Source organism: Vulpes lagopus, chromosome 2, assembly GCF_018345385.1.
Source record: "Vulpes lagopus strain Blue_001 chromosome 2, ASM1834538v1, whole genome shotgun sequence".
In the NCBI taxonomy this organism is placed as follows: domain Eukaryota; kingdom Metazoa; phylum Chordata; class Mammalia; order Carnivora; family Canidae; genus Vulpes; species Vulpes lagopus.
The window spans coordinates 30,338,029-30,363,743 of record NC_054825.1 but is presented as its reverse complement, the minus strand read 5'-3'; the positions used below and the strand labels follow the sequence as shown (position 1 = coordinate 30,363,743).

The 25,715-nt window shown below is 48.2% G+C and overlaps 1 protein-coding gene across 3 annotated transcripts; it reads left to right on the top strand.

Annotated features, from left to right (window-relative positions):
- Positions 1-4,886: 4,886 nt before the first annotated feature.
- ZFYVE27 (zinc finger FYVE-type containing 27) lies at positions 4,887-25,715 on the top strand. Of its 3 annotated transcripts, none has more exons than XM_041744859.1 (13): positions 4,887-5,083; positions 6,482-6,679; positions 10,095-10,165; positions 11,896-12,082; positions 14,983-15,078; positions 15,799-15,911; positions 16,642-16,781; positions 17,297-17,368; positions 18,713-18,733; positions 18,903-19,047; positions 22,627-22,673; positions 22,975-23,056; positions 24,056-25,715. In XM_041744859.1, the coding sequence occupies exons 2-13, from the start codon at positions 6,483-6,485 to the stop codon at positions 24,118-24,120; spliced, it is 1,236 nt and encodes a 411-aa protein (XP_041600793.1). In that variant the 5' UTR covers positions 4,887-5,083; position 6,482; the 3' UTR covers positions 24,121-25,715. The 3 variants fall into 3 exon arrangements, with proteins under 3 accessions (XP_041600793.1, XP_041600794.1, XP_041600795.1); XM_041744861.1 differs by having other exon boundaries at positions 4,942-5,079; XM_041744860.1 differs by lacking the exon at positions 18,713-18,733 and having other exon boundaries at positions 4,888-5,083.

The window sequence follows — 25,715 nt, the reverse complement described above, 5'->3', positions numbered from 1 at the left end:
CATGGCATATTGTTTTCAAAGTTCATCCATGTTGTAGCTTGAGTGAATTGTGAATACTTCATTCTTTTTTTTTTTTAAGATTTTATTTATTTATTCATGAGACACACACACACACACACACACACACAGAGGCAGAGACACAGGCAGAGGGAGAAGCAGGCTCCATGCAGGAAGCCCGACGTGGGACTCGAACCCGGGTCTCCAGGACCATGTCCTGGGCGGATTGCGGTGCTAAACCGCTGAGCCACCTCTCTCTGTGTCTCTCCCTCTCTCTGTGTCTCCCATGAATACATAAATAAAATCTTAAAAAAAAAAACAAACACGGATGCATAAATATCTCTTCAAGACCCTGCTTTCAGTTCTTTTGGGTATATATCCAGAAGTGGCATTCATGGATCATACAATAATCCCTATATTTAATTTTTTGAGAACATGACATACTGTTTCCCATAGAGGATGCATTATTTTTTTTTTAAAAGATTTTATTTATTTATTCATGAGAGACGCAGAGAGGGGGGTGGGGGAGAGGCAGAGACATAGGCAGAGGGAGAAGCAGGCTCCATGCAGGGAGCCCGATGTGGGACTTGATTCCGGGTCTCCAGGATCACACCCTGGGCTGAAGGCCTCGCTAAACCACTGAGCCACCCGGGCTGCTGGAGGATGCATTATTCACATTTGCAACAACGGTGTTCAAGGGGTCCAGTTCCTCCACATCTTCACCAACTCTTGCTATTTTCTGTTTTATTCATTTATTTTAAAAATAAGCGTTCAGGAGCACCTGGGTGGCTGAGTGGTTGAGCCTCTGACTTTGGCTTAGGTCATAATTCTGGGGTCCTGGGATTGAGTCCCATGTCAGGCTCCCTGCAGGGAGCCTGCTTCTCCATCTCTCTATGTCTCTGCCTCTCTCTGTGAATAAATAGAATCTTAAAAAAAAAAAAACATTGAATACTGGGGATCCCTGGGTGGCTCAGCGGTTTAGCACCTGCCTTCGGCCCAGGGCGTGATCCTGGAGACCCGGGATCAAGTCCCACGTCGAGCTCCCTGCACGGATCCTGCCTCTCCCTCTGCCTGTGTCTCTGCCTCTCTCTCTCTCTCTCTCTCTCTGTGTGTCTCTCATGAATAAATAAATAAGAAATCTTTTAAAAAAATCATTGTATACTTACTATGCCAAACAAAGCTCTATACTTGGCAGAAACTGGGGCTGCCAAGATGTTAAATTGCAGTCTCTCTGCTCTCAAGAATAAAGGGAGATTCTAAATAAATTGAAATTCAAGGTGATAGGTGCTTAATAGGATCAGAGTTTTGTGTGAACACAGGGGAGGAAATGAGGAATTATTTGGGGAAACCTTCACAAAGGACTTGACACTCAAGCTGGATGTTGAAAGGTGTGTGGGAGCAGGTACCACAGAGCAGTACCTAGTAGCTAGCTTCTAAGATGGCCTCTAGGTTGTCCCCATGACTACCCCTGGTAGTCATGCTCTTGTATAAGCCTCCCATTATACACTGGGACATTGAATAGTTCTGACCTTTAAAACCAACAGGATATTGTGAAAATGATGATGATATGTGCCTTCTGAGGATGTATCATAGAAGATCTTGTGGCTCCCTCTTGGATCTCTTGCTCTGGAGGAAGTCAGCCACAATGTCAAGAGGACACTCAAGATTCCTTCTGGAGAGTGCCCAGTCAAGAGCAACTGAAACCTTCTCCCAGCCTATCAGCATAAGAATGCCAGCATCCATTTATCTGTTGTGTGAGATAGCCACTGTGGATGCCAGTCCTCCAGCCGCACCAAGCTTTCAGATGAAGGCAGCCATGGCCAGCCTCTGACTGCAATCTCATTAAAGTTGGAGCCAAAATCACCCACAAAGCCCCTCTCCATTTCCTGACCAAAATTACCCAAAAGGCAAAACCAATGTGAGAAAATATAAACTTATTATTGTTTTAATCCATTCAGTTTTGAAATAATTCGTTATACAGAAAGAAATAATGAATACAGCTCAAAGTGTGACAAAGTCTGGTATGTGGTGGAAATGGTGGCAGGAGAAACCACAGAAAACTCCCAAGTTTAAAGGGAACTACGAAACCTCAAAGTTTGTGCAAGAGTGGGTGAGGGAGCCATCTGGTGGAGGTAGGTGTGCTTAGACATTCTTTTCTCTTCCCACTCCGATTTTCCAGCTCTTCTATCCAGCATTTCCCACTAGTATTTCTCCAAGGTCCAATCATGTGGGCCATACACACCTTCGCTTAGAGGTGCAAAGAAAACGTCAAGTGATTAGTTATCCTTTTTTACTATTTTCTTTCTTTTCTTTTTCTTTCTTTTTTTAAGATTTTTATTCATGAGTGACACAGAGAGAGAGAGAGGCAATGACATAGGCAGAGGGAGAAGCAGACTCCTTGCTGGGATCCTGATGTGGGACTCAATCCGAGGATTCCAGGATCACAACCTGAGCCAAAGGCACATGCTCAACCATTGAGCCACCCAGGCGCCCCAATTTGTGAATTTTAAATAGCTCTTTTTATAATTAAGACCAGGAATCTTTTTTCCCTCTCTCTTGTTTAGAAAATTCACACTTACGAGTTTTTCATAAAATCCTAGGACTCTGTCCTTTGAGGCCTGAATTTCAGGCAGATTAGTGAGGGCGGTCATTTCAACTGGGAGACTTCTATACTTTTATAGTCCTACTGTGTAGGTGTAGAAAGATAGGGGCCATGACTGAGCGAAGTCTGGCTGCAGACATTGTTTAAAGATGTTCTGGAGCCAAGATAATCGAGAGTGGAGCATCAGAAATATCGTGGCTTGTAAAAGGGCAGAAAAAAGGATCAAATAAAGAGATACTGGACTCTAGAGTTTTGTTGTCCTAGTCATAACCAATAGCTGTATGTGGCTATTTACATTTACAAATCCCATAAAGGGGCACATGAGTGGTTTGACTGGTTGGACAGCTGACTCTTGGTTTCGGCTCAGGTCATGATCTTGGGGTCAAGGAATCAAGCCCCACCTCAGGCTTGGCACTCAGCAGGGAGTCAGCTTGCGTTCTCCCTCTCCCTCAGCCCCTCCAGCTCGTTCTCTATCACTTTCTCTCTTTCTCTGTCTCAAAATAAAATCTTAAGGTTCCATAAAATAAAATTAAACACTTATTTCCTCAGTTGCGATAGATGCCTTGTAATTGCTCTGTAGCCACATGTGCCTAGTGGTACTCTATCAGACAGCCCAGATAATAAACCATTTCTTTCCATTGTCCGTGAAGTCCACCTGGACCATGGTGCTCTAGAGGGAGCAACAGTGGAAATAAGGTCAGTCTCAGTTAAAAGGCAGTATGATAAGAAGGAATAGAAGAAATAGGGAAACGGGAAGAATGGTACATGCAAATAGTCTCCAGAACACCTTGGTCTTTGGTTCCTGTTGACCTCCTTTTTGCCTGCACTCCCCCTGTAGGTGATCTCCTCCAGGCCCATTTTGTTTTTTCAATAAAGTATTAAAGTTTTAGGTTTACAAAAAAAATTGCCAAGAAATACAGAGTTCCCACATCTTGGCACCACCTGCCCTTGCACACAGTTTGCTTATCAACCTCTTCAACGGTATACTTGCCACACTGACATTCTTTTCTCTTCCCACTCCTATTTCCCAGCTTCTTCTACTCAGCATTCCCCACTAGTATTTCTCCAAGGTCCAATCATGTGGGCCATACACACCTTCGCTTAGAGATGCAGACTAACCACTGCAAAACGTCAAGTTATTAGTTATCCACTTTTACTATTTTGTTTCCTGTTTTTTTTAAGATTTTTGCTTATTTATTCATGAGTGACACAGAGAGAGAGAGGTAGAGACATAGGCAGAGGGAGAAGCAGGCTCCCTGAAGGGATCCCGATGTGGGACTCCATCCCGGGGCCCTGAGACCATCCTCTGAGCAGAAGGCGATGCTCAACTGCTGAGCTACCCAAGCATCCCACTGCTATTTTATATTCTCTTTTTCAGTCTCTTTCACTTAGCAGTGGCACTAGGACTTGAGGCAAAGTATGAAGACTCAGAATGCTGAAGGGAAAGAAAGAACAGAGCAAACTTCATTATACAAAATTCAAAGTTAGACCCCCAAAAGCAGAGTCTAGCTGACCAGTGTCTAATTATCAGGAGAAGCCATTGTTCATTGATATTGGTCGTGGCTGTTCCTTTCTGGTCTTTAGAGCCTTCTTATATCCTCGTGTTCCCTCCTTGTATCTCTCTCTCTCGCACCCCCCCCCCCCAAAAATGTCTAGGTCTTGAATAATATCTCTCAACTGCAGATCTGCTGGAAGAGAGCACCAATTATACTACCGGACACAGCCACTGGCCCACCCAGTGAGGAATTGCAAAGAAACTAAAATTCATCTTTGGAGTAAGTTATTGATTTACAACTACTTGTGAAATTTCAGGTGGTTAAGATATGAAAGAAAAAAAACCATCTTTCTATACTTCTCCTAGACTCATCCAAAGGAGGAGAGAGAACGCGGCAGACAAGCCTGGCCCCGCCACAAAGCCAGGTCCATTCCCCTGATTTCGGACTGCTGCTTAGCGGTGCGCGTGGGGATTCGGCCCTGTCGGCTGCAGCTGTTTGCAGCGGGGAGAACTTCCAGCTGGGGCACGGAAGGGCTACAGACCCTGACTCCTGCTTGGACCAACGGGTTGCATTTGGACCGAGGCGGCGAGACGAACAGTCGTAAAGCTCGTGCTCCCGGGGCTGCGCAGCGTCTCCGCGAACCGCGGCCACCCGGGACCCATCGAATCCGGGCGGGGCCGAGCGAGGAAAGACGCACAGGCGCAGTGCGGCCGGAGGCGCTCACCTGTGCCGGGGTGGGCGGGGCCAAACGCGGGCGCGGGAGGCGGGGCGGGCGTGGTGACGTCATGAGCACGCCGCCGCAGAGCAATTCGCGTCCCGGAAGCGTTGGCGGCGGCGGAGGCGCTTGGATTTGCGGCTTCAGAGAGGCCCCTGGAAGCGGCGCGTCCTCGGGGTGGGGCGGGCCTGAGGCAACGCTCCCGGGCCTGGTGGCCCTTCAGTGCTCGCTGGCCGTCCCCGCCCCGCCCCCGCCCACCCAGCGACCGGGTAGGTGAGGTGCTACCCCTCCTTATCTCCAGGCCTCCGCCAGCTGTGCGGACTTGGGCGCCTGGACGCCGCGGGGGTCACCACCTGCTGGCCCAGCCGCTTGGGGCGTGGCCTTCCGTGCGGGCTGCGGGCCCCGGACGGGCTCGGTGGGCTGCGGAGGGGACGGTCTGGGCCGCTGCCGGCGCTGCCCAGCCCGGCTCCCTCTCGGGGTCCTTTAGTCCGAGCTCCGCCTGCGGGTATTTCGGGCTCCCAGTGGCCACTTGGTCACATCCCCACCCCCACCCCCAACCCCGTCAGGTCGCCGTCCATTGCGAGGGACTGGCTAGTGTGCTGTGCGCCAAGGTTCCCCGCGTGCCGCCCCCTCCTTTTCTTTTTTAGAGTTTGGAGTAGGACTTTGAAATTAGGGAAGAGGGTGAGGGTGCCCCCCCCCCTCGGAGACGGAGATTGGAACCGGGCTTTATGGAAGGAAGTGACTGCCCCGTGGGGTTGAAGGAAAAAGGGAGATAATGAGCAGGAATGATCCGGGCAGTGGTTGAGAGTAGAGAGGAGAAAGAAGCCGCAGATGTGGCGGGCCAGGAGACAGCTTGGGAGCCCTAGAGGATGGACAGTGCGTTCGCTCATTTAGTGAGCATTCATTAACCGTCCGCTGCGTGCAGAAGCATGGTAAATGGAAGACGTGGTTTTTGACCTGTCAAGCGCAGACCGGCAAGAAAGCAGGGAGTTTTAGTTTGGTGTGATAAATGCTATTAGGGCAAGTACCTGATCCATTGGGATTACTAGAGATGGTCTCCCATTCCAGACTGGGGGCCTTGGTAAAAAAAATCTCTCAGATCAAGGGAGCAGTGTTTCAGCCCATACCTGAAGGATGAGTAGGAGTTAACCAGGTAAAGAGTGGGCGAAAAATATACCAGGTCATCATTTCTTTTTAGACATCATGCTGCCTCTTCCCAGCAACCATGTGTGCTTGGTCTTTATGGTTTTTACTCTTGATGGATCTGTGGGGGAAAAGAACATTAGATGAAGAGTCATATGAGAAGGATTTTATTTTAATTTTTAAAAGATTTTTATTTTATTTTATTTTTATTCATGAGAGATAGAGAGAGGCAGGGACCTAGGCAGAGGGAGAAGCAGGCTCCATCCCAGGACCCTCAGGATCACAACCTGAGCCAAAGGCAGACTCTCACCAGTGAGCCACTCAGGGGCCCTGAAGAGCAGGATTTTATATCTGGGCAATTCACTATTCCCTGCTGAATGTGTTTCCTCTCTGTGAAATGGGTATTCCATCTGTAACCCTTCCTACCTCTCAGGTTTATTATTATAGGCATCATGTAAAATAACGTAAGTAGAAGTGTTTTGGGGATTGTAAGGGCAATGCAAATGTTGGGAATTATTATGATTGCAGGATGCAGACGTCAGAGCGTGAGGGGAGTGGGCCAGAGGTGAGCCCCAGCGTGATCCCTGAGGCTCCCCTGGAATCTCCACCTGCCCCTACCAAGTCCCCGGCATTCGATCTTTTCAACTTGGTTCTATCCTACAAGAGGCTGGAGATCTACCTGGAACCCCTGAAGGATGCAGGTGACGGTGTTCGGTACTTGCTCAGGTAACAGACTTTGTAGAGTTGCTCTGATCGTCTTGGCCTTCTGCTTTCCTGCTCCATAGTTGTGCTGGTCGTTTAGGTGGTTGCTGGGCTGTCTGTTCTGCCCTAGTGAGGAGTGGTTCTGGGAGGTCTGTTGGTTCCCTGGGCTTATTCTGGGCCTGCCCCAGGAGAGGCAGGCCCTGGGAACCATGTGGTCTTTCTGCAGTTTATTTTCTGGGCTTTAGTAAACTCATTCCTTAGGACTGCTAACTAGCTCTGAACATTGGGCTTTCTAAATCTTGAAGGAGATTTTTTTCCTCTTTTCTCTCAATATTAGCATAATTAATGTTAAAATTAGGATGTAATTTTGAACATCAGTTAAATAAAAATACCTGTGAATAAGGAGGTACCCTTTTCACCAATCTTTTAGGATTATGGAGCTCAAAATTTTTTGTTCTTATTTTTCTTTGAGTTTTCTTATTTTTGCTTTGTTCTTGATTTGCTTTGATGAAATCAAATAATTTATAAAAGAAATCTCTAGTTTCTTTTTTCCCTTTTCTGCTCACTGTATTTATCTTAAAGACTTTTAATTTCAGATATATGCCGTTCCACTCCCTAAATACTGCAGTTTATTTCTAAATAACAAAGGTATCCTTTTTAATGAGAAAAAGCAACATCACATCTAACAAAGTTAACAGTAATTCCTTTATGTCGTCTTATACCCAGTTCACATTCAGATTTCCTCAATTGTCCCAAGAATTCTCTGTTTTGGCCAAATCAGAGTCCAAACCAGGACCACATTCTTATGTGGTTATTATGTCCTCTAAGTCTTCTTCAATCTAAAATGGTTTCTTTTTTATGGTACTGACTTGCTGGAGACTGAGCTGATGGTCCTGGAGGATTTCCTAGTTAGATTTGTCTGGTTGCTTCCTCCTGATGCAAAATGGAATTTAGATTTAAAGATTGGATCATATTCAAGTGAAACCCCTTCCCCCACAAAGGTCATATGTTCCTAATATTGGGAGCCACATAAAACTTGGTTGTCCTACAGAGCAGACATTCATAGCCCAGAGACTGTGAGGGGGGCTTTAGAGATCACTGAACCTCCTGAAACTACATGTAACACTTTGTAAGTGCACGCATGTGTATTTCTAAGGGAGAAGCTTCTGGTTTTCATCGGGTTCTTTTAAAGCTCTCTAATCCTCTGAGAGTGGTGGTAGGAGGCAAGATGAGTAGAGTTGGGTTAACCTCTAAGAATGCTATTGAATATTCATTCTTAACTCAGTTTGGAAAGTGGGAGATTTATTTTTATCACTCTGAACAAGGCCTTAGGTTTTTCTTGTTCACCCCAGAACCCCTTTAATTTATGACATTAGTCCTAGTGATGAGCTAGTTTGTATTCCAGAGCAGTGTTCTCTACCATTAGATCACTGAACCCTTGGCACAAGGGATAGGGGAGAGGGTATGAGGGGTTTGTTTTATGATCCCACCATGACGATCCAGCTGAAATGAATTTTTGTCTTCCGTAGTGGAGGGAATGGGTCTTGGGGTTTTCTATCTTGCACATATACAGGCGTGTGTGCGTGCCTATGTGTGTTTTATTCTTTTTGTGGCAAAGCACAAAAATTAAATATATCCTATCGCCCTTCTCCTTTTCCACCGCTGGTCTTTTAGTGCTTCTTGGCACTCATGTGTTAGGGTTTTTCCATTTTATGAAACTAGAAATCTGAGGATGTGGTGGGACTCATTAAAGCCTTTGTCCTAGGAATTCCCCCAGAGCTTGTGGTTTTTTGCTAATGTGCACTGGTCTGTGAGAAGGGCTGTCAGATTAGTTTGTGCTCTTGATTGTTCTTTTCGTAGCAAAGAGGATTTGACGTTCAAGAGGGACCTAATCTTGAGCTTTGTCTGGCAGGTCTGAAGCCTAGAGCTGCATTAGATTTTCAAAAGACTCCTCTCTTCTGGGATCAGCTACACTAGTAGGTGATCGGTAAGGACATAAGAGAGCATGGGAGAGGCTTTACAGTGAAGGTGACTTCAGTGGTTGTATGATGTTTTTATTTCTGAAATGGGATTGGCCTTAGACCATTATTTGCTCTTCATGCTGGTAGTTGCCACTAGCTGATTCTGAGGCCTCATTAGGGAGGCACAGTGGAGGATGCTGGGTTGCAGAGAAAGGCAGACGGAGGTCATTTCATTCCCTTACTCATAACTGTTATTAAAAAATAAAAGCAGGGGTGCCTGGATGACTGAGTTGGGGTGTCTGACTCTTGATTTCATCTCAGGTTATAGTCTCAGGGTTTTGAGATCAAGACCTGTATCAGGCTCCACAGTCAGTGGGGAGTCTGCCTGATATTCTCTCTCTCCTTCTCCCCCTCCACCCCCAACCAATAAAAAAAAAAAAAAAAAAGCAGCACATAAATTAGTGAACTTCATTCAGCAACTGATATACGTCAATCACAGCAAAAGAAAATACGTTGAAGTTCTGAATACACTACTTGCCAGCAACTTACCTGTTTATTTTTCTCTTTGACTCTCTCCTCTGTTGGCTGACCTTAGAATTGCTACACTGCTGTTTAGAATATTGGTGTCAGTGGCTTCATTGTTACCTCTGTGCTCCTTTTCCCTATTAAATATCCTTTATCAGGGATGAAGCCAGCAGATTTGCTTGTCCTCAGAGAATTTGCTTGTCCTCAGCAACCTGAGTCTGGTCTTCTTTCTTTCCTCTTTGGGGCTTCTGCACTGCTTTTTGGTGGTGTTGGTGGGGGGCTGAGTCTGCATGTGCTTCCAGCTGTTGCAGTTCACCTAGGGCATGTCTGCTGGAAGAATGCTATACCCGTTTCAACTTCTTTTTTGATATATTAAAACAAAATATTTATTATTGTCTTCCCCTTTTGGATTAACATATATTAAAATTTCAAAATTTCAGAAAGAAGAGAAAGTCACAAATGTGGTCACAGAAATCCTTCACATTTTGTTCTCTTAATTTCTGTATATTAGATGGCTCTTGCACAGTGAATTTATGTTCCTGTGAAATTGTAAAAAAAGAATAAGGGAAAATTTTAAAGAAGAAAGTTCTTCATTGTCACCTCTTAAAGAGATCAGGACGTTACGAAACACAGGTTAAAGTGTTGACTGGGTTTCTTAACAGATACTTTATATAATCTTCTCTTCTGGGAGAAAGTTCCACAGGTCTTCTAGTCCTGAGAGGATACCTTTTCTTATCCTGGGGCCTAATGTGTGACCTCCTCTCCTCTCCTGGTTGCCTGTCCATGTGAGAGGCCTACTTTTCATTTCTCCTTGACACTCTGAGCTCTGAGCCCCCTCCTCTTGCTCCTGGTTTTGATGACCCGCCCGTGATGGCTGCCCCTCCCTTTCCCCTCTGCCCTGCCAAACTGGAGGAGTGGCCATTTTCAGTGACCAGGACTTTCTTGTGTTGTAGGTGGCAGACGCCTTTGTGTTCCTTGCTGACCTGCATGGGCCTCAACATCTTGTTCCTCACTTTGAATGAGGGTAAGAACTGATTCCAGGGGGTTTTTGTGAATGAATGTGGGAAGGAATTCTAAGAATTGGCCGCTTGGAGTTGGCTTCCCTCCGTGTCTGCTCCATGTCAGAAAACCGGCTTGAGAGAGACATACTCTGAGCTAGAATCATGGCTAGGTTGTTGGGGTGACTTTGGACAGGGGTTTTTTAACCTGTTTTTTAAGGCCTAATTTTCCTCATCTCTAAGGGGAGGATAATAATAGTGCTGTCCTCAGAGGGTAGTTGTGAGGAACGAGGTAGCCTGTGTATAACATTTAGCACGGTGCCTGACACAGTAAGCCACCAATGTATTGTAGCTATTGTTTCCTTCTTGACTGAATGCTGGTGCTGTGACCTTTTCCAATTTTTTTTTTTTAATTTTAAGACTTTATTTATTTATTTATGAGAGACACAGAGAGAGAGGCAGAGACATGGGCAGAGGGAGAAGCAGGCTCCATGTGGGGAGCCTGATGCGGGACTAGATCCCCGGATCCTGGGATCACGCCCTGGGCTGAAGGCAGATGCTCAACCACTGAGCCACCCAGGCATCCTAGCCTTTTCCTATTTTGATTTCCAAGCTGATTGTTGGGGTCATTGAGGGCATGACATGGGGTGAGGGTGCCAGGAAGGTGAATGGTTAAGAGATTTCTGCCACATTTATTGATTTCCTCTGGCTCGGCAGGTGAGCCTGGAGGGGGCTGCTGGGCAGTCAACAGCTCTGAGGGGTCTGTAGCCTTTGAGGTAGATGTGTGGACACGTGGGTGGCTCTTGAGATCATGGGTAGTAATGTCTTCTGGGGACCTCTTGTGACAAGGTATACCAGGACTCAGCGCTTTTCCTGTTTGGAACTGACAGATGGCTGCAGAAAAAGCCATCTTTTTCTGAAAAAGCCCCCTCTAGTGGGGGGGGGGGGCAGTATGTGAAAGGCCTGGGACAGAATGTTCTGAGGAGCTGGGTTCTTTATTCATGTATTCATTCTTCTATCAAACTTACATTTCTCAAGTATCTCCTTTGTTTCCTATGGAGATACGGATTCAGTGGATTGAAAATAAGCCCTGTTTTCACATAAGACCTCATTTTGTTTCTTAGTAGGACCCTTTGTCTCATCCAAACTCAGATATCCTTCTCAAGCTGGTAAGATTTTTCTGTAATCCTATGACCGATATTTAACCAGCATTTGCTCTGTCCCCAGTGCTCTGTTAGCTTGCTTTGGGGGTAGCATGCTAAATGGAAGAAAGTCCTTTGGATTTTCTCTCAGCCTCCCCATTTCTCAGTCTACAGTGGTCTGGTCTGTGGTGTTCTAAAAGCCTCCGTGGCCCAGAGGTCAGAATGTCAGTCGTGGGCAGTTCCCAGCAGTCAGACTCCAAGCATGAGCCAACTGCTAGGTGCTAGCATAGGTTTGTTAGTATTTTAAAAAAAATGGACCTAGAACTATAGCAGTGACCAAATGGATGAAGTCCCAGCCCTTAAGAGCCTGTTTTATTTGTGGAGGAGACAACAACTATGCCTGTAGTCAGTCATGTGGTGATAAATCCTCTGAGGAAAAATAAAGCTGAGTTAAAGGAGAGTGAGCAGGGGTGACACTGTTCCATCTGAGGTGATCAGGGAAGGCATTTTGGACAGAGCCCTGGAGGAGGTGAGGGAGTGAGCATGTGGGCATCTGGTAGGCAGAGGCTCCTGGTCTTGCTCCTTATTTACCTGCAGTGTTATTGATCCCATAGGTGCATGGTACTCGGTGGGTGCCCTGATGATTTCAGTGCCTGCCCTCCTGGGCTACCTTCAGGAGGTCTGCCGGGCACAGCTGCCTGAGTCTGACCTGATGCGGAGGAAGTATCACAGTGTGAGGCAGGAGGACCTCCAGAAAGTTCGCCTGTCTCGCCCTGAGGCTGTGGCTGAGGTGAAGAGCTTGTGAGTATGGAAGGGGCCGGGGAGGTGGGAGAGATGGTCACAGGAATGGGAGCCACCACACTGACTGCTTAGTGTCAGGCGTCATGTCAGGGAAACCACAGATGTTCTTTTCTTTCATCTTTTTAACAGCTCTGGGAGATAGCTGCTATTATTATTTTTTAAAGATTTTATTTTTTTATTCATAACAGACACACAGAGAGGCAGAGAGACACAGGCAGAGGGAGAAGCAGGCTCCATGTGGGGAGCCCGACATGGGACTCAATCCTGGGTCTCCAGGATCACGCCCTGGGCCAAAGGCAGGCACCAAACCGCTCAGCCACCCGGGCTGCCCAGATAGCTGCTATTATTCTCCATTTATGGATGAGGAAAAAGGCTTACATGGCGGAAAGGTGACCCAGCTGGGATGAGAATCTAGATCTAGCTGATTTTATAACTCGTGTTCTTTCCACTAAAGAGACAGTTTAGGGTCTTGACTAAGCACGTGCATGCATAAGTCACGGCAAATCCCACACTTGCTGGTTGACATTGGGTGGGTTGCTCAGCCTCTCTGTGACTCAGGTTCCTCACCTGTTAAATGGGATACTAGTAGACTTACCTCCTGGGTGGTTGTGAAGATTGAATGAGTGGTACCCAGGAAGTGTTCGGTGAATGTCACTCACTGTCCCTACACTATTGAGAAGCTTCCTTAGTGTGATAGAGCTGGTACTTCTGAAGAAGCATGTTAAGACCGTTGATAACCATAACCATGGCATCTGCAAGGCTTCAAAAAAAGTTACAAACGGAGGCCTGCGTCAGCTGTCTGGAGTGGGGTCTGGGTATCTATGGTTTTTAATCCCTTCCCCCCTTCCCCTTTTTTAAATGACTTTAAACTCAAATGGGAATTAGAATAATACAAAGAACTGCCACAGGCCCTTTACCCAGTTAGAACAGTTATTAACATTTTGCCACGTTGGCTTCATCTTGCACTTTGTTCTTTTTCTTCTTGAACTGTTTGAAAGTAAGTTGTAAATATCATGCCTCTTTACCCCAAATGCTTCTTCCCTAAGAGCAAGGACATTCTCTTATATATCCATAAACGTGGAAATTTTACATAGCTAGCATTCGCATTAGTGCATTTATTTAATATATAGTTCATAATCAGATTTTACCAGTGGTATTAATAAGGGCTTTTATATAAATTTCTTCTGATCTAGAATCGAGTCCCGAGTCATACATTACATTTTGTTTTTATATCTTCTTAGTCTCCTGTAACCTGGAATAGTTCTTTAGTCTTTGTTTCTCATGACTTTGACATTTTTAAAGAGAACGAGCTTATTATTTTGTATAATTTCCCTCAATTTGAGGTTGTTTGCCTCCTTATGAGTAGACTGAGGTGATTCATTTTTGCAGGAATGTGACAATGTTTGTGTTGTTGTCAGTATATGATATCAGGAGGTACATGATGTCAGTCTGTCTCCTTAGGGGAGACTTTTTTTAAAGATTTATTTATCATGAAAGACAGAGAGAGGCAGAGACATAGGCAGAGGGAGAAGCAGGCTCTCCGCAGGGAACCAGATGCGGGACTTGATCCTAGATCCTGGGATCACGCCCTGAGCCAAAAGCAGATGCTCAAGCTCTGAGCCACCCAGGCGTCCCCTTAGGGGAGATTCTAACTTTGATCATTTGGTTAAGGTTTCTCTACTATAAAATAACCATTGCTGGGTCTTGTCTTTATTAATTTAGTACTGTAACAGTTGCAAAGGTGATTTTTGAGTTGTCATTGTTAGCTAGCATTCTGCTGTAGGAAAGAGCTCTTCCATCTTATCAGTATGAACTGAAAATTCTTAATTTCATTTAATGAATTGTAATCCATTACTGTCATTATATTGATCTCATTTTTTTTTAAAGATTTTATTTATTCATTCATGAGACACAGAGACAGAGACACAGGCAGAGGGAGAAGCTGGCTCCATGCAGGGAGCCTGATGCGGGACTCGATCCCGGGTCTCCAGGATCAGGCCCTGGGCTGAAGGCGGTGCTACACTCCTGAGCCACCCAAGCTGCCCGATCTCAAATTGTCCTAAGTTGGGCAGTAGGAGCTCTTTTGAACTGGCTCCTGTGTTCTTTTGGTGTGTCCCCATGTTTTTAAAAAATATTTATTTATTTATTACAGAGAAAGATGTGCAAGTGCATGCACATGGAGGTGGGAGGGTCGGGGTGGAGGGGCAGAGGGAGAAAGAGAGAATTTCAAGCAGACTCCCCACTGAGCTTGAAACCTGTGTGGGGGCTTGATCCCATGACCCTGAGATCATGACCTGAGCTAGACTCAAGAGTTGGATGCTCAACTGACTGAGCCCCCTAGGCGTCCATGTTCCATCATTTATGAGTACATATGATACTCAGATTCGTCTTATACTTGGCACTGCTCCAGCTCTGGAATCAGCCATTTCTCCATGAAGCCCTTATAAACCGAGAGCTGGGTGCAGCATGCATTTATTGCTTCTGAGGGTGCAGTCATATAAAAAAAAAAAAAACCTCTCCAAGTGAGGCTGCCTCACACCTCAGGTGGAGACCCAGTGACCTCTATCCTGCCATTTATCCTACAACTGCAATGTGTCTGTGAGGTGGGTACCTTGCCCTCATTTTACCTCAGCCCTGGGAAAGTTAAGCAGACATCCCGATAGCAACAACTAGGAAGAGACCCAAGCAGGAACATTTGTACTGTTTGCATCTCTGTAGGGGTCCCAAAAGAGGACTGAAACGTATGTATGCAGTTTCTCCTGAGCTCTCTGGCTCCTCCCATGGGTTCACAGGGACCAGCTGCTTCTGGCTAGCTGTGCCTGTGAAGTCCTGGGTTCTGTGGCACCGAGCTGTGGTAGGCCCTTGGGCGTGTGGCTCACGGAAGCCCCCTGTGCCCACAGCCTGATCCAGCTGGAGGCCCTCCTTAGCCGCCTCTGCCGCACCTGTGAAGCTGCCTACCGCGTGCTGCACTGGGAGAACCCCACCGCATCCTCACAGTGAGTGGCCCCCGCTCTCCCCGCTGCTGCTCTGTGGGGATTTGCCACAGCAGCCTCTGCTCCCCTAGCTCAGGGGAGGAGAACCTCTGAGGCTCTTGGGTGCAGACCTGCACATGAACTTGTGGGCTGGGATGTACTGCTTTTAGCTGTGGTGAAAAAAAAATTTTTTTAAGATTTTATTTATTTATTCATGAGAGACAGAGAGAGAGAGAGAGAGAGAGGCAGAGACACAGGCAGAGGAAGAAGCAGGCCCCACGCAGGGAGCCCAGTGTGGGACTCGATCCCAGGACTCCAGGATCAGGCCCTGGTATGAAGGCAGGTGCTAAACTGCTGAGCCACCCAGGAATTCCCGAAAAAAAAATATAAATATATATGTATTTTTAAGATTTTATTTATTCATAGAGACGCAGAGAGAGAGAGAGGCAGAGACACAGGCAGAGGGAGAAGCAGGCATCATGTAGAGAACCTGACGTGGGACTCTATCCAGGATCTCCAGGATCACGCCCTGGGCTGCAGGCGGTGCTAAACTGCTGCGCCACCGGGGCTGCCCCCGAAAATATTTTAATAGTAGAAACAGAACTCACCATGTAATCTTTCACCCTCTTGTTTGATTAGCAGATGTCGTGTTTATTAAGTGTGCCAATTGCCGTGTGTGTTCCACAGTGATTTCCTTCTGATCTTACGAATTTCTCATACTTTGGTTCCTCTCTGTCAATGCAGGTTCTATGGGGTTCTTCTGGGCATGGTTTGCATGCTGTATCTGCTGCCCCTGTGCTGGGTCCTTGCCCTTTTAAACAGCACACTTTTTCTGGGAAATGTGGAGTTCTTCCGAGGTAAGCCCTGGACAGCTAGACAGAAAGAGATGGGGCCCAGACTCCTGGCTAGGGTGGGTTCCCCTTTGTATGTGTCTCTACGGCTAATCATCTGTTTGCTGTGCCTTCCACAAGGGGGCAGCACCACACCAGGGTACTTCCTGGGAGGGCTCCTGTATCTCTAAGGTGTGAGGTGGGATACAGGAGAGACTGCTACTGTAGGGATCTCCCTTCCCAAGGCAGGTGAATCCCTGCTCACATGATGTGATGGCTTCTGGGAGATGAGAGAGGGTGGTTTTCCCAGTGCTGCCACCCGCCTCCTGGGGTGTAGCCACTGGGAGTAGCTGCCACTTTTTGTACGATCCCAGAGTTCTTGTCTGCTATCTAGCTTCTAAAGCAGCACGGCAATTTGGGGAGGCCTGAGCCATAGAAACCTGGGCTTGTACTATGTTTGGGGGATGGCTGTATTTGTTTTGCTTCCTGTAGTTGGGTAATTGGTTATAGAAACCCTAATTTATCTCACACTTACTACATTTAATCTCTTTAGAACAATCACATAGGGTGGGTGGTAGTCTTTCTGTTTTATTTATGGGGCTTAGGTTAGGTGACTTGTTCAGTTAGGAGGGTGACTTTCCTGCAGCAGAGTGGGGCTGCTGGTGGAGGAAGCCAGCCACCTGGAGAAGAGGATACCCCCAGAGCACCACTCATTCCATCCTGTTTCTGCCTCCCACCCTGTCCTTGCCCTGGGTAGTGGTGTCTGAATACAGGGCATGTCTGCAGCGGCGGATGCACCCCAAGCAGAAAGACAGTGTCTTTGAGAGCCCACCACTGCCAGAGGCTGGGGGAAAGTGTGCCCTGCCAGACTGCACGCCTGCACCCACGCCCACAGAGGTGAGCACCCCCTATTAGGGCTGAGCCTGCTGCAGGCAGGTCGTGGAGCCTTCTTGTTCCCAGTTTGTTCATACCACTCTTTATAGTTCCTGCTGCTTCCCTGGCCTCATCTTCTCTGGAATGTTGAATAATAAACATTTATTGATATTAACCCTATGAGGTGTAGATTGCTTCTGAGAATGAGAGGGTTCTCTTCTGCAGAGGAGAAGGCTGAGGCACGAAGTGCTTGTCCCAGTGTGATAGGGCCAGGACTCAGACCAGGCCCTGTAGTTCTAGAACCTGTGCTCTGCAGCCACTGTTGGACCATGTCTTGGGCCCATGTCCGTATCCCTGTTAGGTCAGAGAGTGCCCTCCTTCCCGTGACTTCTTTCTTGCATGTGTGCTGTCTCCTCTGGGGCAGGAATGAGTGTTCAAGGGAATGAGTGTTCAAGGGAATGCTGGCTTTCGGGAGCTGGTAGCCTTGACCTCAGGGAGCAGGGCTACCATCCCTCTCCTATAATAGTCTCTCTTCCCAGGACCTCACACCCGGCAGTGTGGAGGAGGCTGAGGAGGCTGAGCCCGATGAGGAGTTTAAAGATGCTATTGAGGTGGGTAGCCCTTCCCCACCACCTTCTACTGATCATGCTGGAAAGTCAGGTGGTCCAGGAGCTGGGTGGCTTCTCACATCCCGAGTCTAGGTTTTTTAGTTCTCTTGTATCCAAATGAGAAACCGGAACTTGTGAGCTAGAGCTCACTGGGTGAAAGGATGCCTCTGAACTTCCACCCGTTCTGTGACTGACCTAGTGATCTGCCCAGGACAGGGATGGCTCTAGAAACCTCTGGGAAGTACCTGTGGTGGGAGGTGGATCATTCATCACCTAGGCTGGAGACTCTGGGCTTGGGGCCTTGGGTGTGGGGAAGGCAGCTTTAGGGGAGGTTCCTGCCCTGGGTCTCTGACTGCTGTCATGCAGAGTGAGGTCCCCCTCTTTTGGGGACAGAGAGGAGAAGCTAGAGAAAGTGGTTGTAGGCCAAGTACTAGATCAAAGAGTCTTTCTGTTTTTAAGACAGTGTAGTTCACAGGAGCATTTATTTGTCATGTAAGACTTAAAAGCATTTACAAATGGAGAGATTTCAATAAAAAGTCTAATTTTCAGTTTTTCTGAAAAATCAGAAGCCCTGGTAGCCCTGAGTCTGTAGTGGTCAGTGTAGCTGGGGAATGACTGTCCCCTTTACAAAAGTCACCGAGTCCCCACCACTGCCGCCACCCCCGTCTTGTACCCAATCACTGAGTCCTGGTGTGGTTGCTGTGGTCACAACTGTGCTTCCACATAGCAGGAAGTCATTCCTCTTGTCTCTATAACGTGAGACATTGAGGTGTAAGAAAAGGGGTCTTGTGCATTGCCCTCGGGCCTGTGATTTACCCTAGCCCATGTCACTCTTACCCTGGCCTCATCATGTGGGCATTTGAATTTTCGCCTGCTTAAAGATTTCTCCAAGACTTGAATATACGATTGTAGACTGTGCATCTTGGTGCTGGTAGGGAATATATGCAGCCAGGGCTTTCAGGCTCTTTTGTTCATAACCCATAGTAATGAGGCCATTTTATGTCTTGGCCTAGTTCATGCTTATGTTTAAAATATGTAAGATGTAAATAAGGCAAAAGCTTTCTGAAAATACATTATAAGGGATATTTTCTGTTCTATTGAAATAATAAGCTACGTAATTATTTCACCCAGTTTGAGAAACAGTAGTATACAGCTTCTCTCAAGCTTATTTGATGCTGGACTCCTTTTCTGGGGGGCTCTGTTAACATCAACCTTTGTGGCGTGCTTAGAACTCAGAGTGGTGCTTCTGTGTTTCCTTTTGCCTGGGCTCCCCGTCCCAGCAGCGTCCTCCTTCTTGCTATCTCTCTCTCTGTTTTCTCTCCTTCTCCCCCGCGACTTGGGAGGCAGGAGACCCACTTGGTGGTGCTGGTAAGTAGGAGCCTTGGTGAGCTGGGCAGGGGCTGGGCAGGGGGAGGGCGACGGCAACTGAGCCAGCCATCACCGTGCCTTGTGGGGTCTACTGTGCTGGGTGCCCCTGCACGTGGGTCCCACAGCGCTGCCATGAGGTGGGCAGGACTGGAAGGAGATGTTCCCACAGGAGGATGACGAAGGTGCCCCGTGCCCTGCAGAGGATGAGCTGGTTCTGCAGGACAATGGGTTCCTGAGCAAGAATGAGGTTCTGCGCAGCAAGGTGTCCCGGCTCACGGAGCGGCTCCGCAAACGCTACCCTACCAACAACTTTGGTACGGCTGGGGTTGAGGAACAGAGCGGCGTGGGCACTATGGGGCCAGGGTTTTGGAATTGTGGGCCCTGGGGAAGGTAGCAAACACACGGTGGGACTGCCAAGGGAGTGAGTGTGGGTTCCTTCTTGTCCCCCTGTCCTCCTTGAACATTAGCTTGTGGGAAGTTGAGGCATTCTGTTCCAGAAATGCCACTCTGAGATGTAGAGAGGTGTAATCCTGAGACAGAGCCTCAGAAGACAGTGTAGAATAATGGCTGAGAACAGAACGTAGTCTGACTGCCTGATGTAAATCTCAGCCCTACTGGGTGTCCTTGAGCAAATGATTTAACCTCTCTGTGCCTCAGTTTCCCTTTTTTTTTTTTTCAGTTTCCCTTTCTATAAAAGAGTAGTAATAATAGTTCTTACCTCACAGGGTTCTTAGAGGTCTCTAATGAAGTGATGCTTATTAAGTGGTAGCACAGTGCTGGCTAGATCACAGTAAGTGCTTAATAAGGGGTGTTGTTAATACAAGGGGTCCTGGTCCATCCTGCAGGTGCGTAGGAGCTTTTTTTCCTACCCAGGTTGAAACAAGTTGAAGGAAAAAAAACATCTTCCTCTGGGCATGATAGAACCCTGAGGTCCCTTCTCCTAAGCCAAGTTCATAGACCAGCCAGTCCTTATTTTATTTGGGGGTTTGGGGAAGGTCAAGGAAGGCAGCTTTAGAGAAGGGTGCACTTGACTGTTGGCATGGTGGGAAACCTGACTCAACCCAGGAGAGCAGTTGCTGAGCCAGATAGAGTTCTCGCTGAAGAAAGCAGGTGATTTGGGGGCCACGCTGATCTTGAGGAAGAACCTTGGTTGTGCTTGCTATCAGCTGATAGGAGGATGGCATTGTCTAAACTGTGTATTATGGTGGGAGTGAGTTCTAGGGTCTGCACCTGGGAGAAGCCCCTAGGGTTCATTTGAGGAATTTGACCCAGAGCATTCAGGGCGCTGCCTTGCTGCCCCTGTAGCACCCAGGGCAGTTGTTGGATTAGAGGTCCTGGACATACTGTTGCTTTCTGGTCTGAGTGCCTCCCTTCTCTGGGGCACTGTGTTCAGTGCACTTGCACATACACGGTATCATGTAGTCCTGATGGTAGATGCAATAGGGACAGGCAATTCTTAGATGCTTAGAGGCAGCTGGGTTCCAGAAGTCCCAAGTACCACTCCACAAGAATTAGTACTCTTGCTTTATCTAGCCTGTGATTCATTTGTATGTATGAAGTTTAAGTAAAGGCCTTAGATGTTCTCATTTGCAGGTGAACAACCTTAGGTGAGAAAAGTGATTTGCCCCATGTCTTCAGCCAGTAAATGGCCGAGCTGTGACTCAAATTCACACCATCTGATCTGGCTCCTGTGTTCTTGTGTTTTTTCTAACTCATCTTGCTCCCTTTGCCGTAGTATCTGAAGTCCTGGTTTTATGTCTGTCTTATTTCAGTATTTAGTTTTTGGTTCGGGTAATCCCTGCCAGGATGTGTGGAGTCCTTTCAGGTTCACATGAGGATGGTGAGGGCAGACCGTGCTGCTTTTTTCTAAGCCCCTGTTAATTCCCATTCTTTGAGACTGCTCACTGTCCTTTCCCTGCAGTGTTCTCAAGCTCTTTGCTGTGGGGGCAGGTGTAGCACTGCTCCTAGGTCTGGCTCCTGCAGACCAGAGTGAGATGAGCCAGCCACCCTTGGACCACTCCATGCTGGCTGTCACTGCATGATGGGGATGCATGGGACAGTTGAGAACAGGCTGCTCAGGAGCTTCTATGTGGTCCCACTCTGGCCCCGAGGCTCTTCGACTATTACCCTGGCAGGGCCCATGCAGTTGTAGGCTCCTTTCTGCTCCCATGGCATCATCACATGGTGAGTCAGGCCCTTTGCTGAGAATGAGGGCAGGTAGAGTTGGTAGATTAAGTTGTCACTTAACTGACTGAACCACCTGGGTGCCCCAAGGTGGGTTGCTTTGCTTACATTCTTAGTGTGGGGGACAAGGTGTTGGAGTAGCCTGGTTGCTGGTTTGGCATCAAGGCAGCCGCACCTGTTGTACTTTTTCCTCTCTTCTGCTGGGCCTGGAGCTGACTGGCAGCAGTGGTATTCAGCTTACACACCTTGGCCTCAGGCTTCTTGCTCTGGCGTGGGCCCTTCTTTCTTTGAACACAGAAAGTATCCTATAGTGAAGGCTGCTAGGGGTTCTGGTGGAACAGATGAAGGGACCACATGTAGCTGTCAGTGTAGCTCTGGGCCTTTATGTGAGGGTGAGGCCTGGGGCTCTGTACCTGGTCACATAGCTGGTTCCAGAGGCCTAGCAATGCTTCCTGAAACTGCTCATTGCTCTGGCTGGATCCCAGGAGGCCTTTGGGCCCCAGGTTGTAGACACTTAATCCAGGTGCCTTATTATCCACTCCCAAGTGTTTTCAGGACCCAGCTCCACTTCCTTCTGGGCCCACAGTCCTGGGCTCTGTAGCCCCTTTCGGGACCCCCTTCATGCCCATTGTGGCCCCCCCACCAGGCCTTTCTCCCCTGGTTCAGTGCCCCCTGCTTGCATTGAGAGTTCTGCCTCAGGCCACAGTCCATGTTCCCAGGGACAGCTCTGGGAACCTTCTTTGTTCTCTTCAGGTTTTGCTTTTGTTCCTGGAGCTTGGTAAAGTCATCAGGCCCAGTGTGACCTTTCCTGTCCTCAGGCCTCAGTTTGCTACCTTTTTTGGTTCCCTTCATTCACCCCCCTTCATGTGCCCCCTTCAGCAGACTGTGTCTTTATTGCAGTCTGCCTTTCTGTCTGTCATTTTCCTGGGGGCGCGGGTGGGTGGTGAGTGGTGAGTGGTGAGCACAGGGGCTTCTGAAAGAATGGTTGGTTCCCCTCCCTCTCTGTCCTTCATGTCTTTTTGAAACCCCCTTGCCTCCTCCCGTGCATTTGCCATGCTGCCATTGACTTCTCCACCATGGTTGTGCCGTGGTTGCCTGTGGTGGTTTGCGGTGGGGATGGGGTGTTTTGTGGCCTGTCCTGTCCATCCTGCCCTCTGCTTGCAGTGCCTGTGCCCCTGCCCTGCCCTTGAAAGGGGCCTGGTTCTGAGCTCCTCTCCTAGATCTTCAGATGACAGGAAGCAGGAGTCTGGGGTTCTAGGCATTTCTGAATTCCCTGTGAGCAGACTCTTTGTCAGGAGACACTTAGGAAGGGGTTGTATTGGGCAGGTTTCATCTGAGCTCTTTGGAGCTGCCTTCTCTGAAGGATGCAAGTCATCGGGTCCCTCCTGACCCCCAGGGAGCAGATTCCGCTGGGTGCTCTTCAGCTTCTGCAGGACATGCGGGTGGGGCCTGGAAGCCCTGGGAGGGTACTTCCACTAGCAGCTGCATATGGTCTGCAGACATGGATTCCCAGGGACCTTGGGAATTTTCCTTTTAGCTTGAGTCCCCTTCTGGCTCTGGATCTGGACTTTGCTCCCTTGCTCATTGCTTCTGGCCAAGATGTGGGGGCTGGGCAGGCAGCCTTAGTGGTCCCATTTAGAGGAGCAGGAGCAGGTGAGAGTTGAGAGCCCTGGGCTCCTCAAGGCTGAGCTGCTGCCTCTGTTTGTCAGGGAACTGTACGGGCTGCTCGGCCACCTTCTCAGTGCTGAAGAAGAGGGTAAGTCTTGAGGGTGCGTTTTTGGGGACTTGGGATGAGATGCAGGGGAGGAGGGGGAGTCATTGGGCCACATCAGGCCTGGGGTCCGAGGTTTGCTTCAGTGAGCAGGGATCTGGTGTCCCTGTGCCCATGTCTTCACCAGCCTTCCCATTGGATGTCATCTTTGCCATGTCCTGCCCCTCTTCGGCACCTCCCTGTTCCCCTGCTAGTCCCAGGTTCCTTGGGTGCGATCAGCTGATGGAAAGGAGGGAGGCTCCTGGTGTTGGGGACACATCTGATAACTGACCATGGCTCTTTGCAGCGGAGCTGCAGTAACTGTGGAAACAGCTTCTGTTCTCGGTGCTGTTCCTTCAAGGTGCCCAAATCTTCCATGGGGGCCACAGGTGAGTGGGGCAGGTAGTTGGGGTTCAGGGTGTTGGGAGGGGTCGGCTGGTTGCTGCCTCCCCCAGGGGGTGCTGCGGTGTGTGTGGGAAGGGAGCAGGGAGTCAGTGAGAGGGCAGGGGGACTCAGGATCCTGGCTGGCCTGTAGAAATGTCTCTGCTGTCCTTTAACAAATCAAACATTGAAGTATTTTATGCATGCAGAAGAATATATTTAATGTATCTGAATTATAAGGCATAATACCGAATACCTGTGGCTGCTTCACTGAATGTAAAAAACAGAACATTAATGACCCCTCCGCCCAAGGCTACCCGGCACCACCCTGCCTTCCCCAAGGAAACTACTGTGCTGAATTTTATTCTTTTTCTTATTACCTTGGTAATACTTTGAAGAAAATGAAAAAAATAATTTTTTCCATAAGAGCTGTGTGTACTTACTGTAAATAAAAGATATAGAGTACCAGTCTGTGCACATAGAACAAATGCATATGCATGTTCTAAAAAATTGGGAGCATGTTTTGCATACTGCCTGTAATATGTTATAAATTGAGGCTTTTTTTTGTTTTCTTTCTGGTCATGCAAGTAACATATGCTTATTCTAGAAGATTTGGAGATTATTGTACAGAAGAGGAAGGAAGAAAAAAGTAATCCTGTAATTTTACTACCTAGAGATAACCACTGTTAAAACATTTTGGAAAATTTTTTTCTGGTATTTTATTTAAAAAATTTTTTTAGTGATGTTTTCTCGGTGCCTAGATAATTTCTAATGCAGAGCACCTAGCAGAGGCCTGCTGTTGGTATGGTCATGGTCATTCCTAAAGTCCCCAGTCCCCATGGAAAGAGGAGTCTGAGAGCACGCTAGTGAGCTGGGTTAGTGAAGATGTGGACTGAGTGGTGGGTGGCTTTTGTGGGACTTTGCGGGTTGGGAGGTGGTTGTACTATTGGGGGCCATGAACTGAAAGGCATGAGGAAGTGTCTCACCAAGTTCTTCCTCCTTTTCAGCCCCTGAAGCCCAGAGAGAGACTGTTTTTGTGTGTGCCTCGTGTAACCAGACCTTGAGCAAGTGAGAAGAGGGGCTGGGGTCTAAAGTGGGCGTCGGTCTCTGGGGCCAGCAGCAGATCTCACTGTCCTGTCCCTAGCCCCATGTGGTATATGCTGGGCAAATGTGGCCTGAACGTTAGGTAGGCTTCCCCTTCCTCTCCTTGCTGTCTCCAGCTGGGTTCTGGAGCCACTCCCTACTCCTGTGGATGGTTAGTAAATGGCAGTTCTCAAAACCCAGAGAGAAGAGGAGCCCCTGGAGGGCCTGGCACTTTTGCCCTCCTCTGCCCTGGGCTGAATTTAGTGGACTCAGAGCTGGGCAGGAAATATAAACTAGAGGGCAGTAGTGAGCTAGGCCTGGTCTCTGCATCAGGGCGTCGCTCCACACCTGACAATTCTAGGAGACCACAGATGAGAGATTGGGAGAAGAGATTCTTCCTCTACTGGTTACTGGGCCCTGTCGCTTGGCCTCTGAGAACCTGCAGGAGGGCTTGGGCATGGCAGGACCCAACTCTGCTCTTTGAATGTCCCTTCAGGCATCAGCATCTCATTGTTTCTCCACTAGAGGGTTTGGCCAAAGCTAACAAGACCAAAAGTCCTAGAAATAGGGTTGAAGTTTCCGTATTCTCCCAGAGGAGGATGTGTCTAGGAGGGCCGGTCAGAGTCCTTTAGTATTAAGTGGAGCAAAACATAGGGAGCCCGAGCAGCTCAAAGGATATCAGGCTCACCTTGAAGAAACCTTGACTTGCAGAATTTCAGCCTACATATTACCCTGGCGACAGCTCCACTGGGTTAGATGCTAGGCATTCAGATTTCCCTTATTCCTCCTGTTCCCTCCTAGGAAATAGGAATTTCCCTATTCCTCCTGCCTCCGGCACTCTTCCTCTGGCCCAAAGCTCTGTTTCCCCTCCCTGGCCGCTTGTTCCATGGAGTGTGTTACAGGCAAGCAAAGCAGAGGTCTTGAAGCCCTTGACCCTTGGGGGCCTGGGAAGTGTAGGATCTCTCTGGGCTGTGTCCTAGATTCTAGCATTGTTCCCCAGCAGGACAGTCTCACTTATGGATTAAGGCCACTTGAGGACCCTATCATGTCTTTTCAATACTTTTATGTTCACTTCTGGATTCTTAGGGTATCAGTGTCTCTTCCTAAGCCTTGAGCGGGCTCAGGCACCCTTTCCCTCCTCTGGAGCTGCCCTGCCCTCTGAAGTATTTATTTATTTATTGCATGGTTCCTGGGAACATGTGGCACAAGGAATGGGATGAAGAGGATGGTGAGGGGTTCTCCTGCTCTAGGATGCTTCCCTGGCGTCATGGGCTGCTGGGGACCCAGGACCCATAGGAGGGGGTTCCTGAGCAGGGATCTGATGAGGCGGGCAGGGGAGACAAGACTGTCCCAGGCCAGATTTCTTGCCAGTCTGGTTAGGGCTGGTCAGCCAGGGGCCTGCTCTAGGCCAGGGAGGTGCATGTCCTTGGGACACCAGGCAGGCCTTGGTATATACTCTCTTCCTTGGGCTCCTTTGTTAAGAGATGACAGTTAAGTACCCTGTGCTTTACTTACACTGGAGAGGAACGCAAAGGATCTCTGTGTATATGGAGAATTGTCAATAAAAAGGCCTGAAGCTTCTTA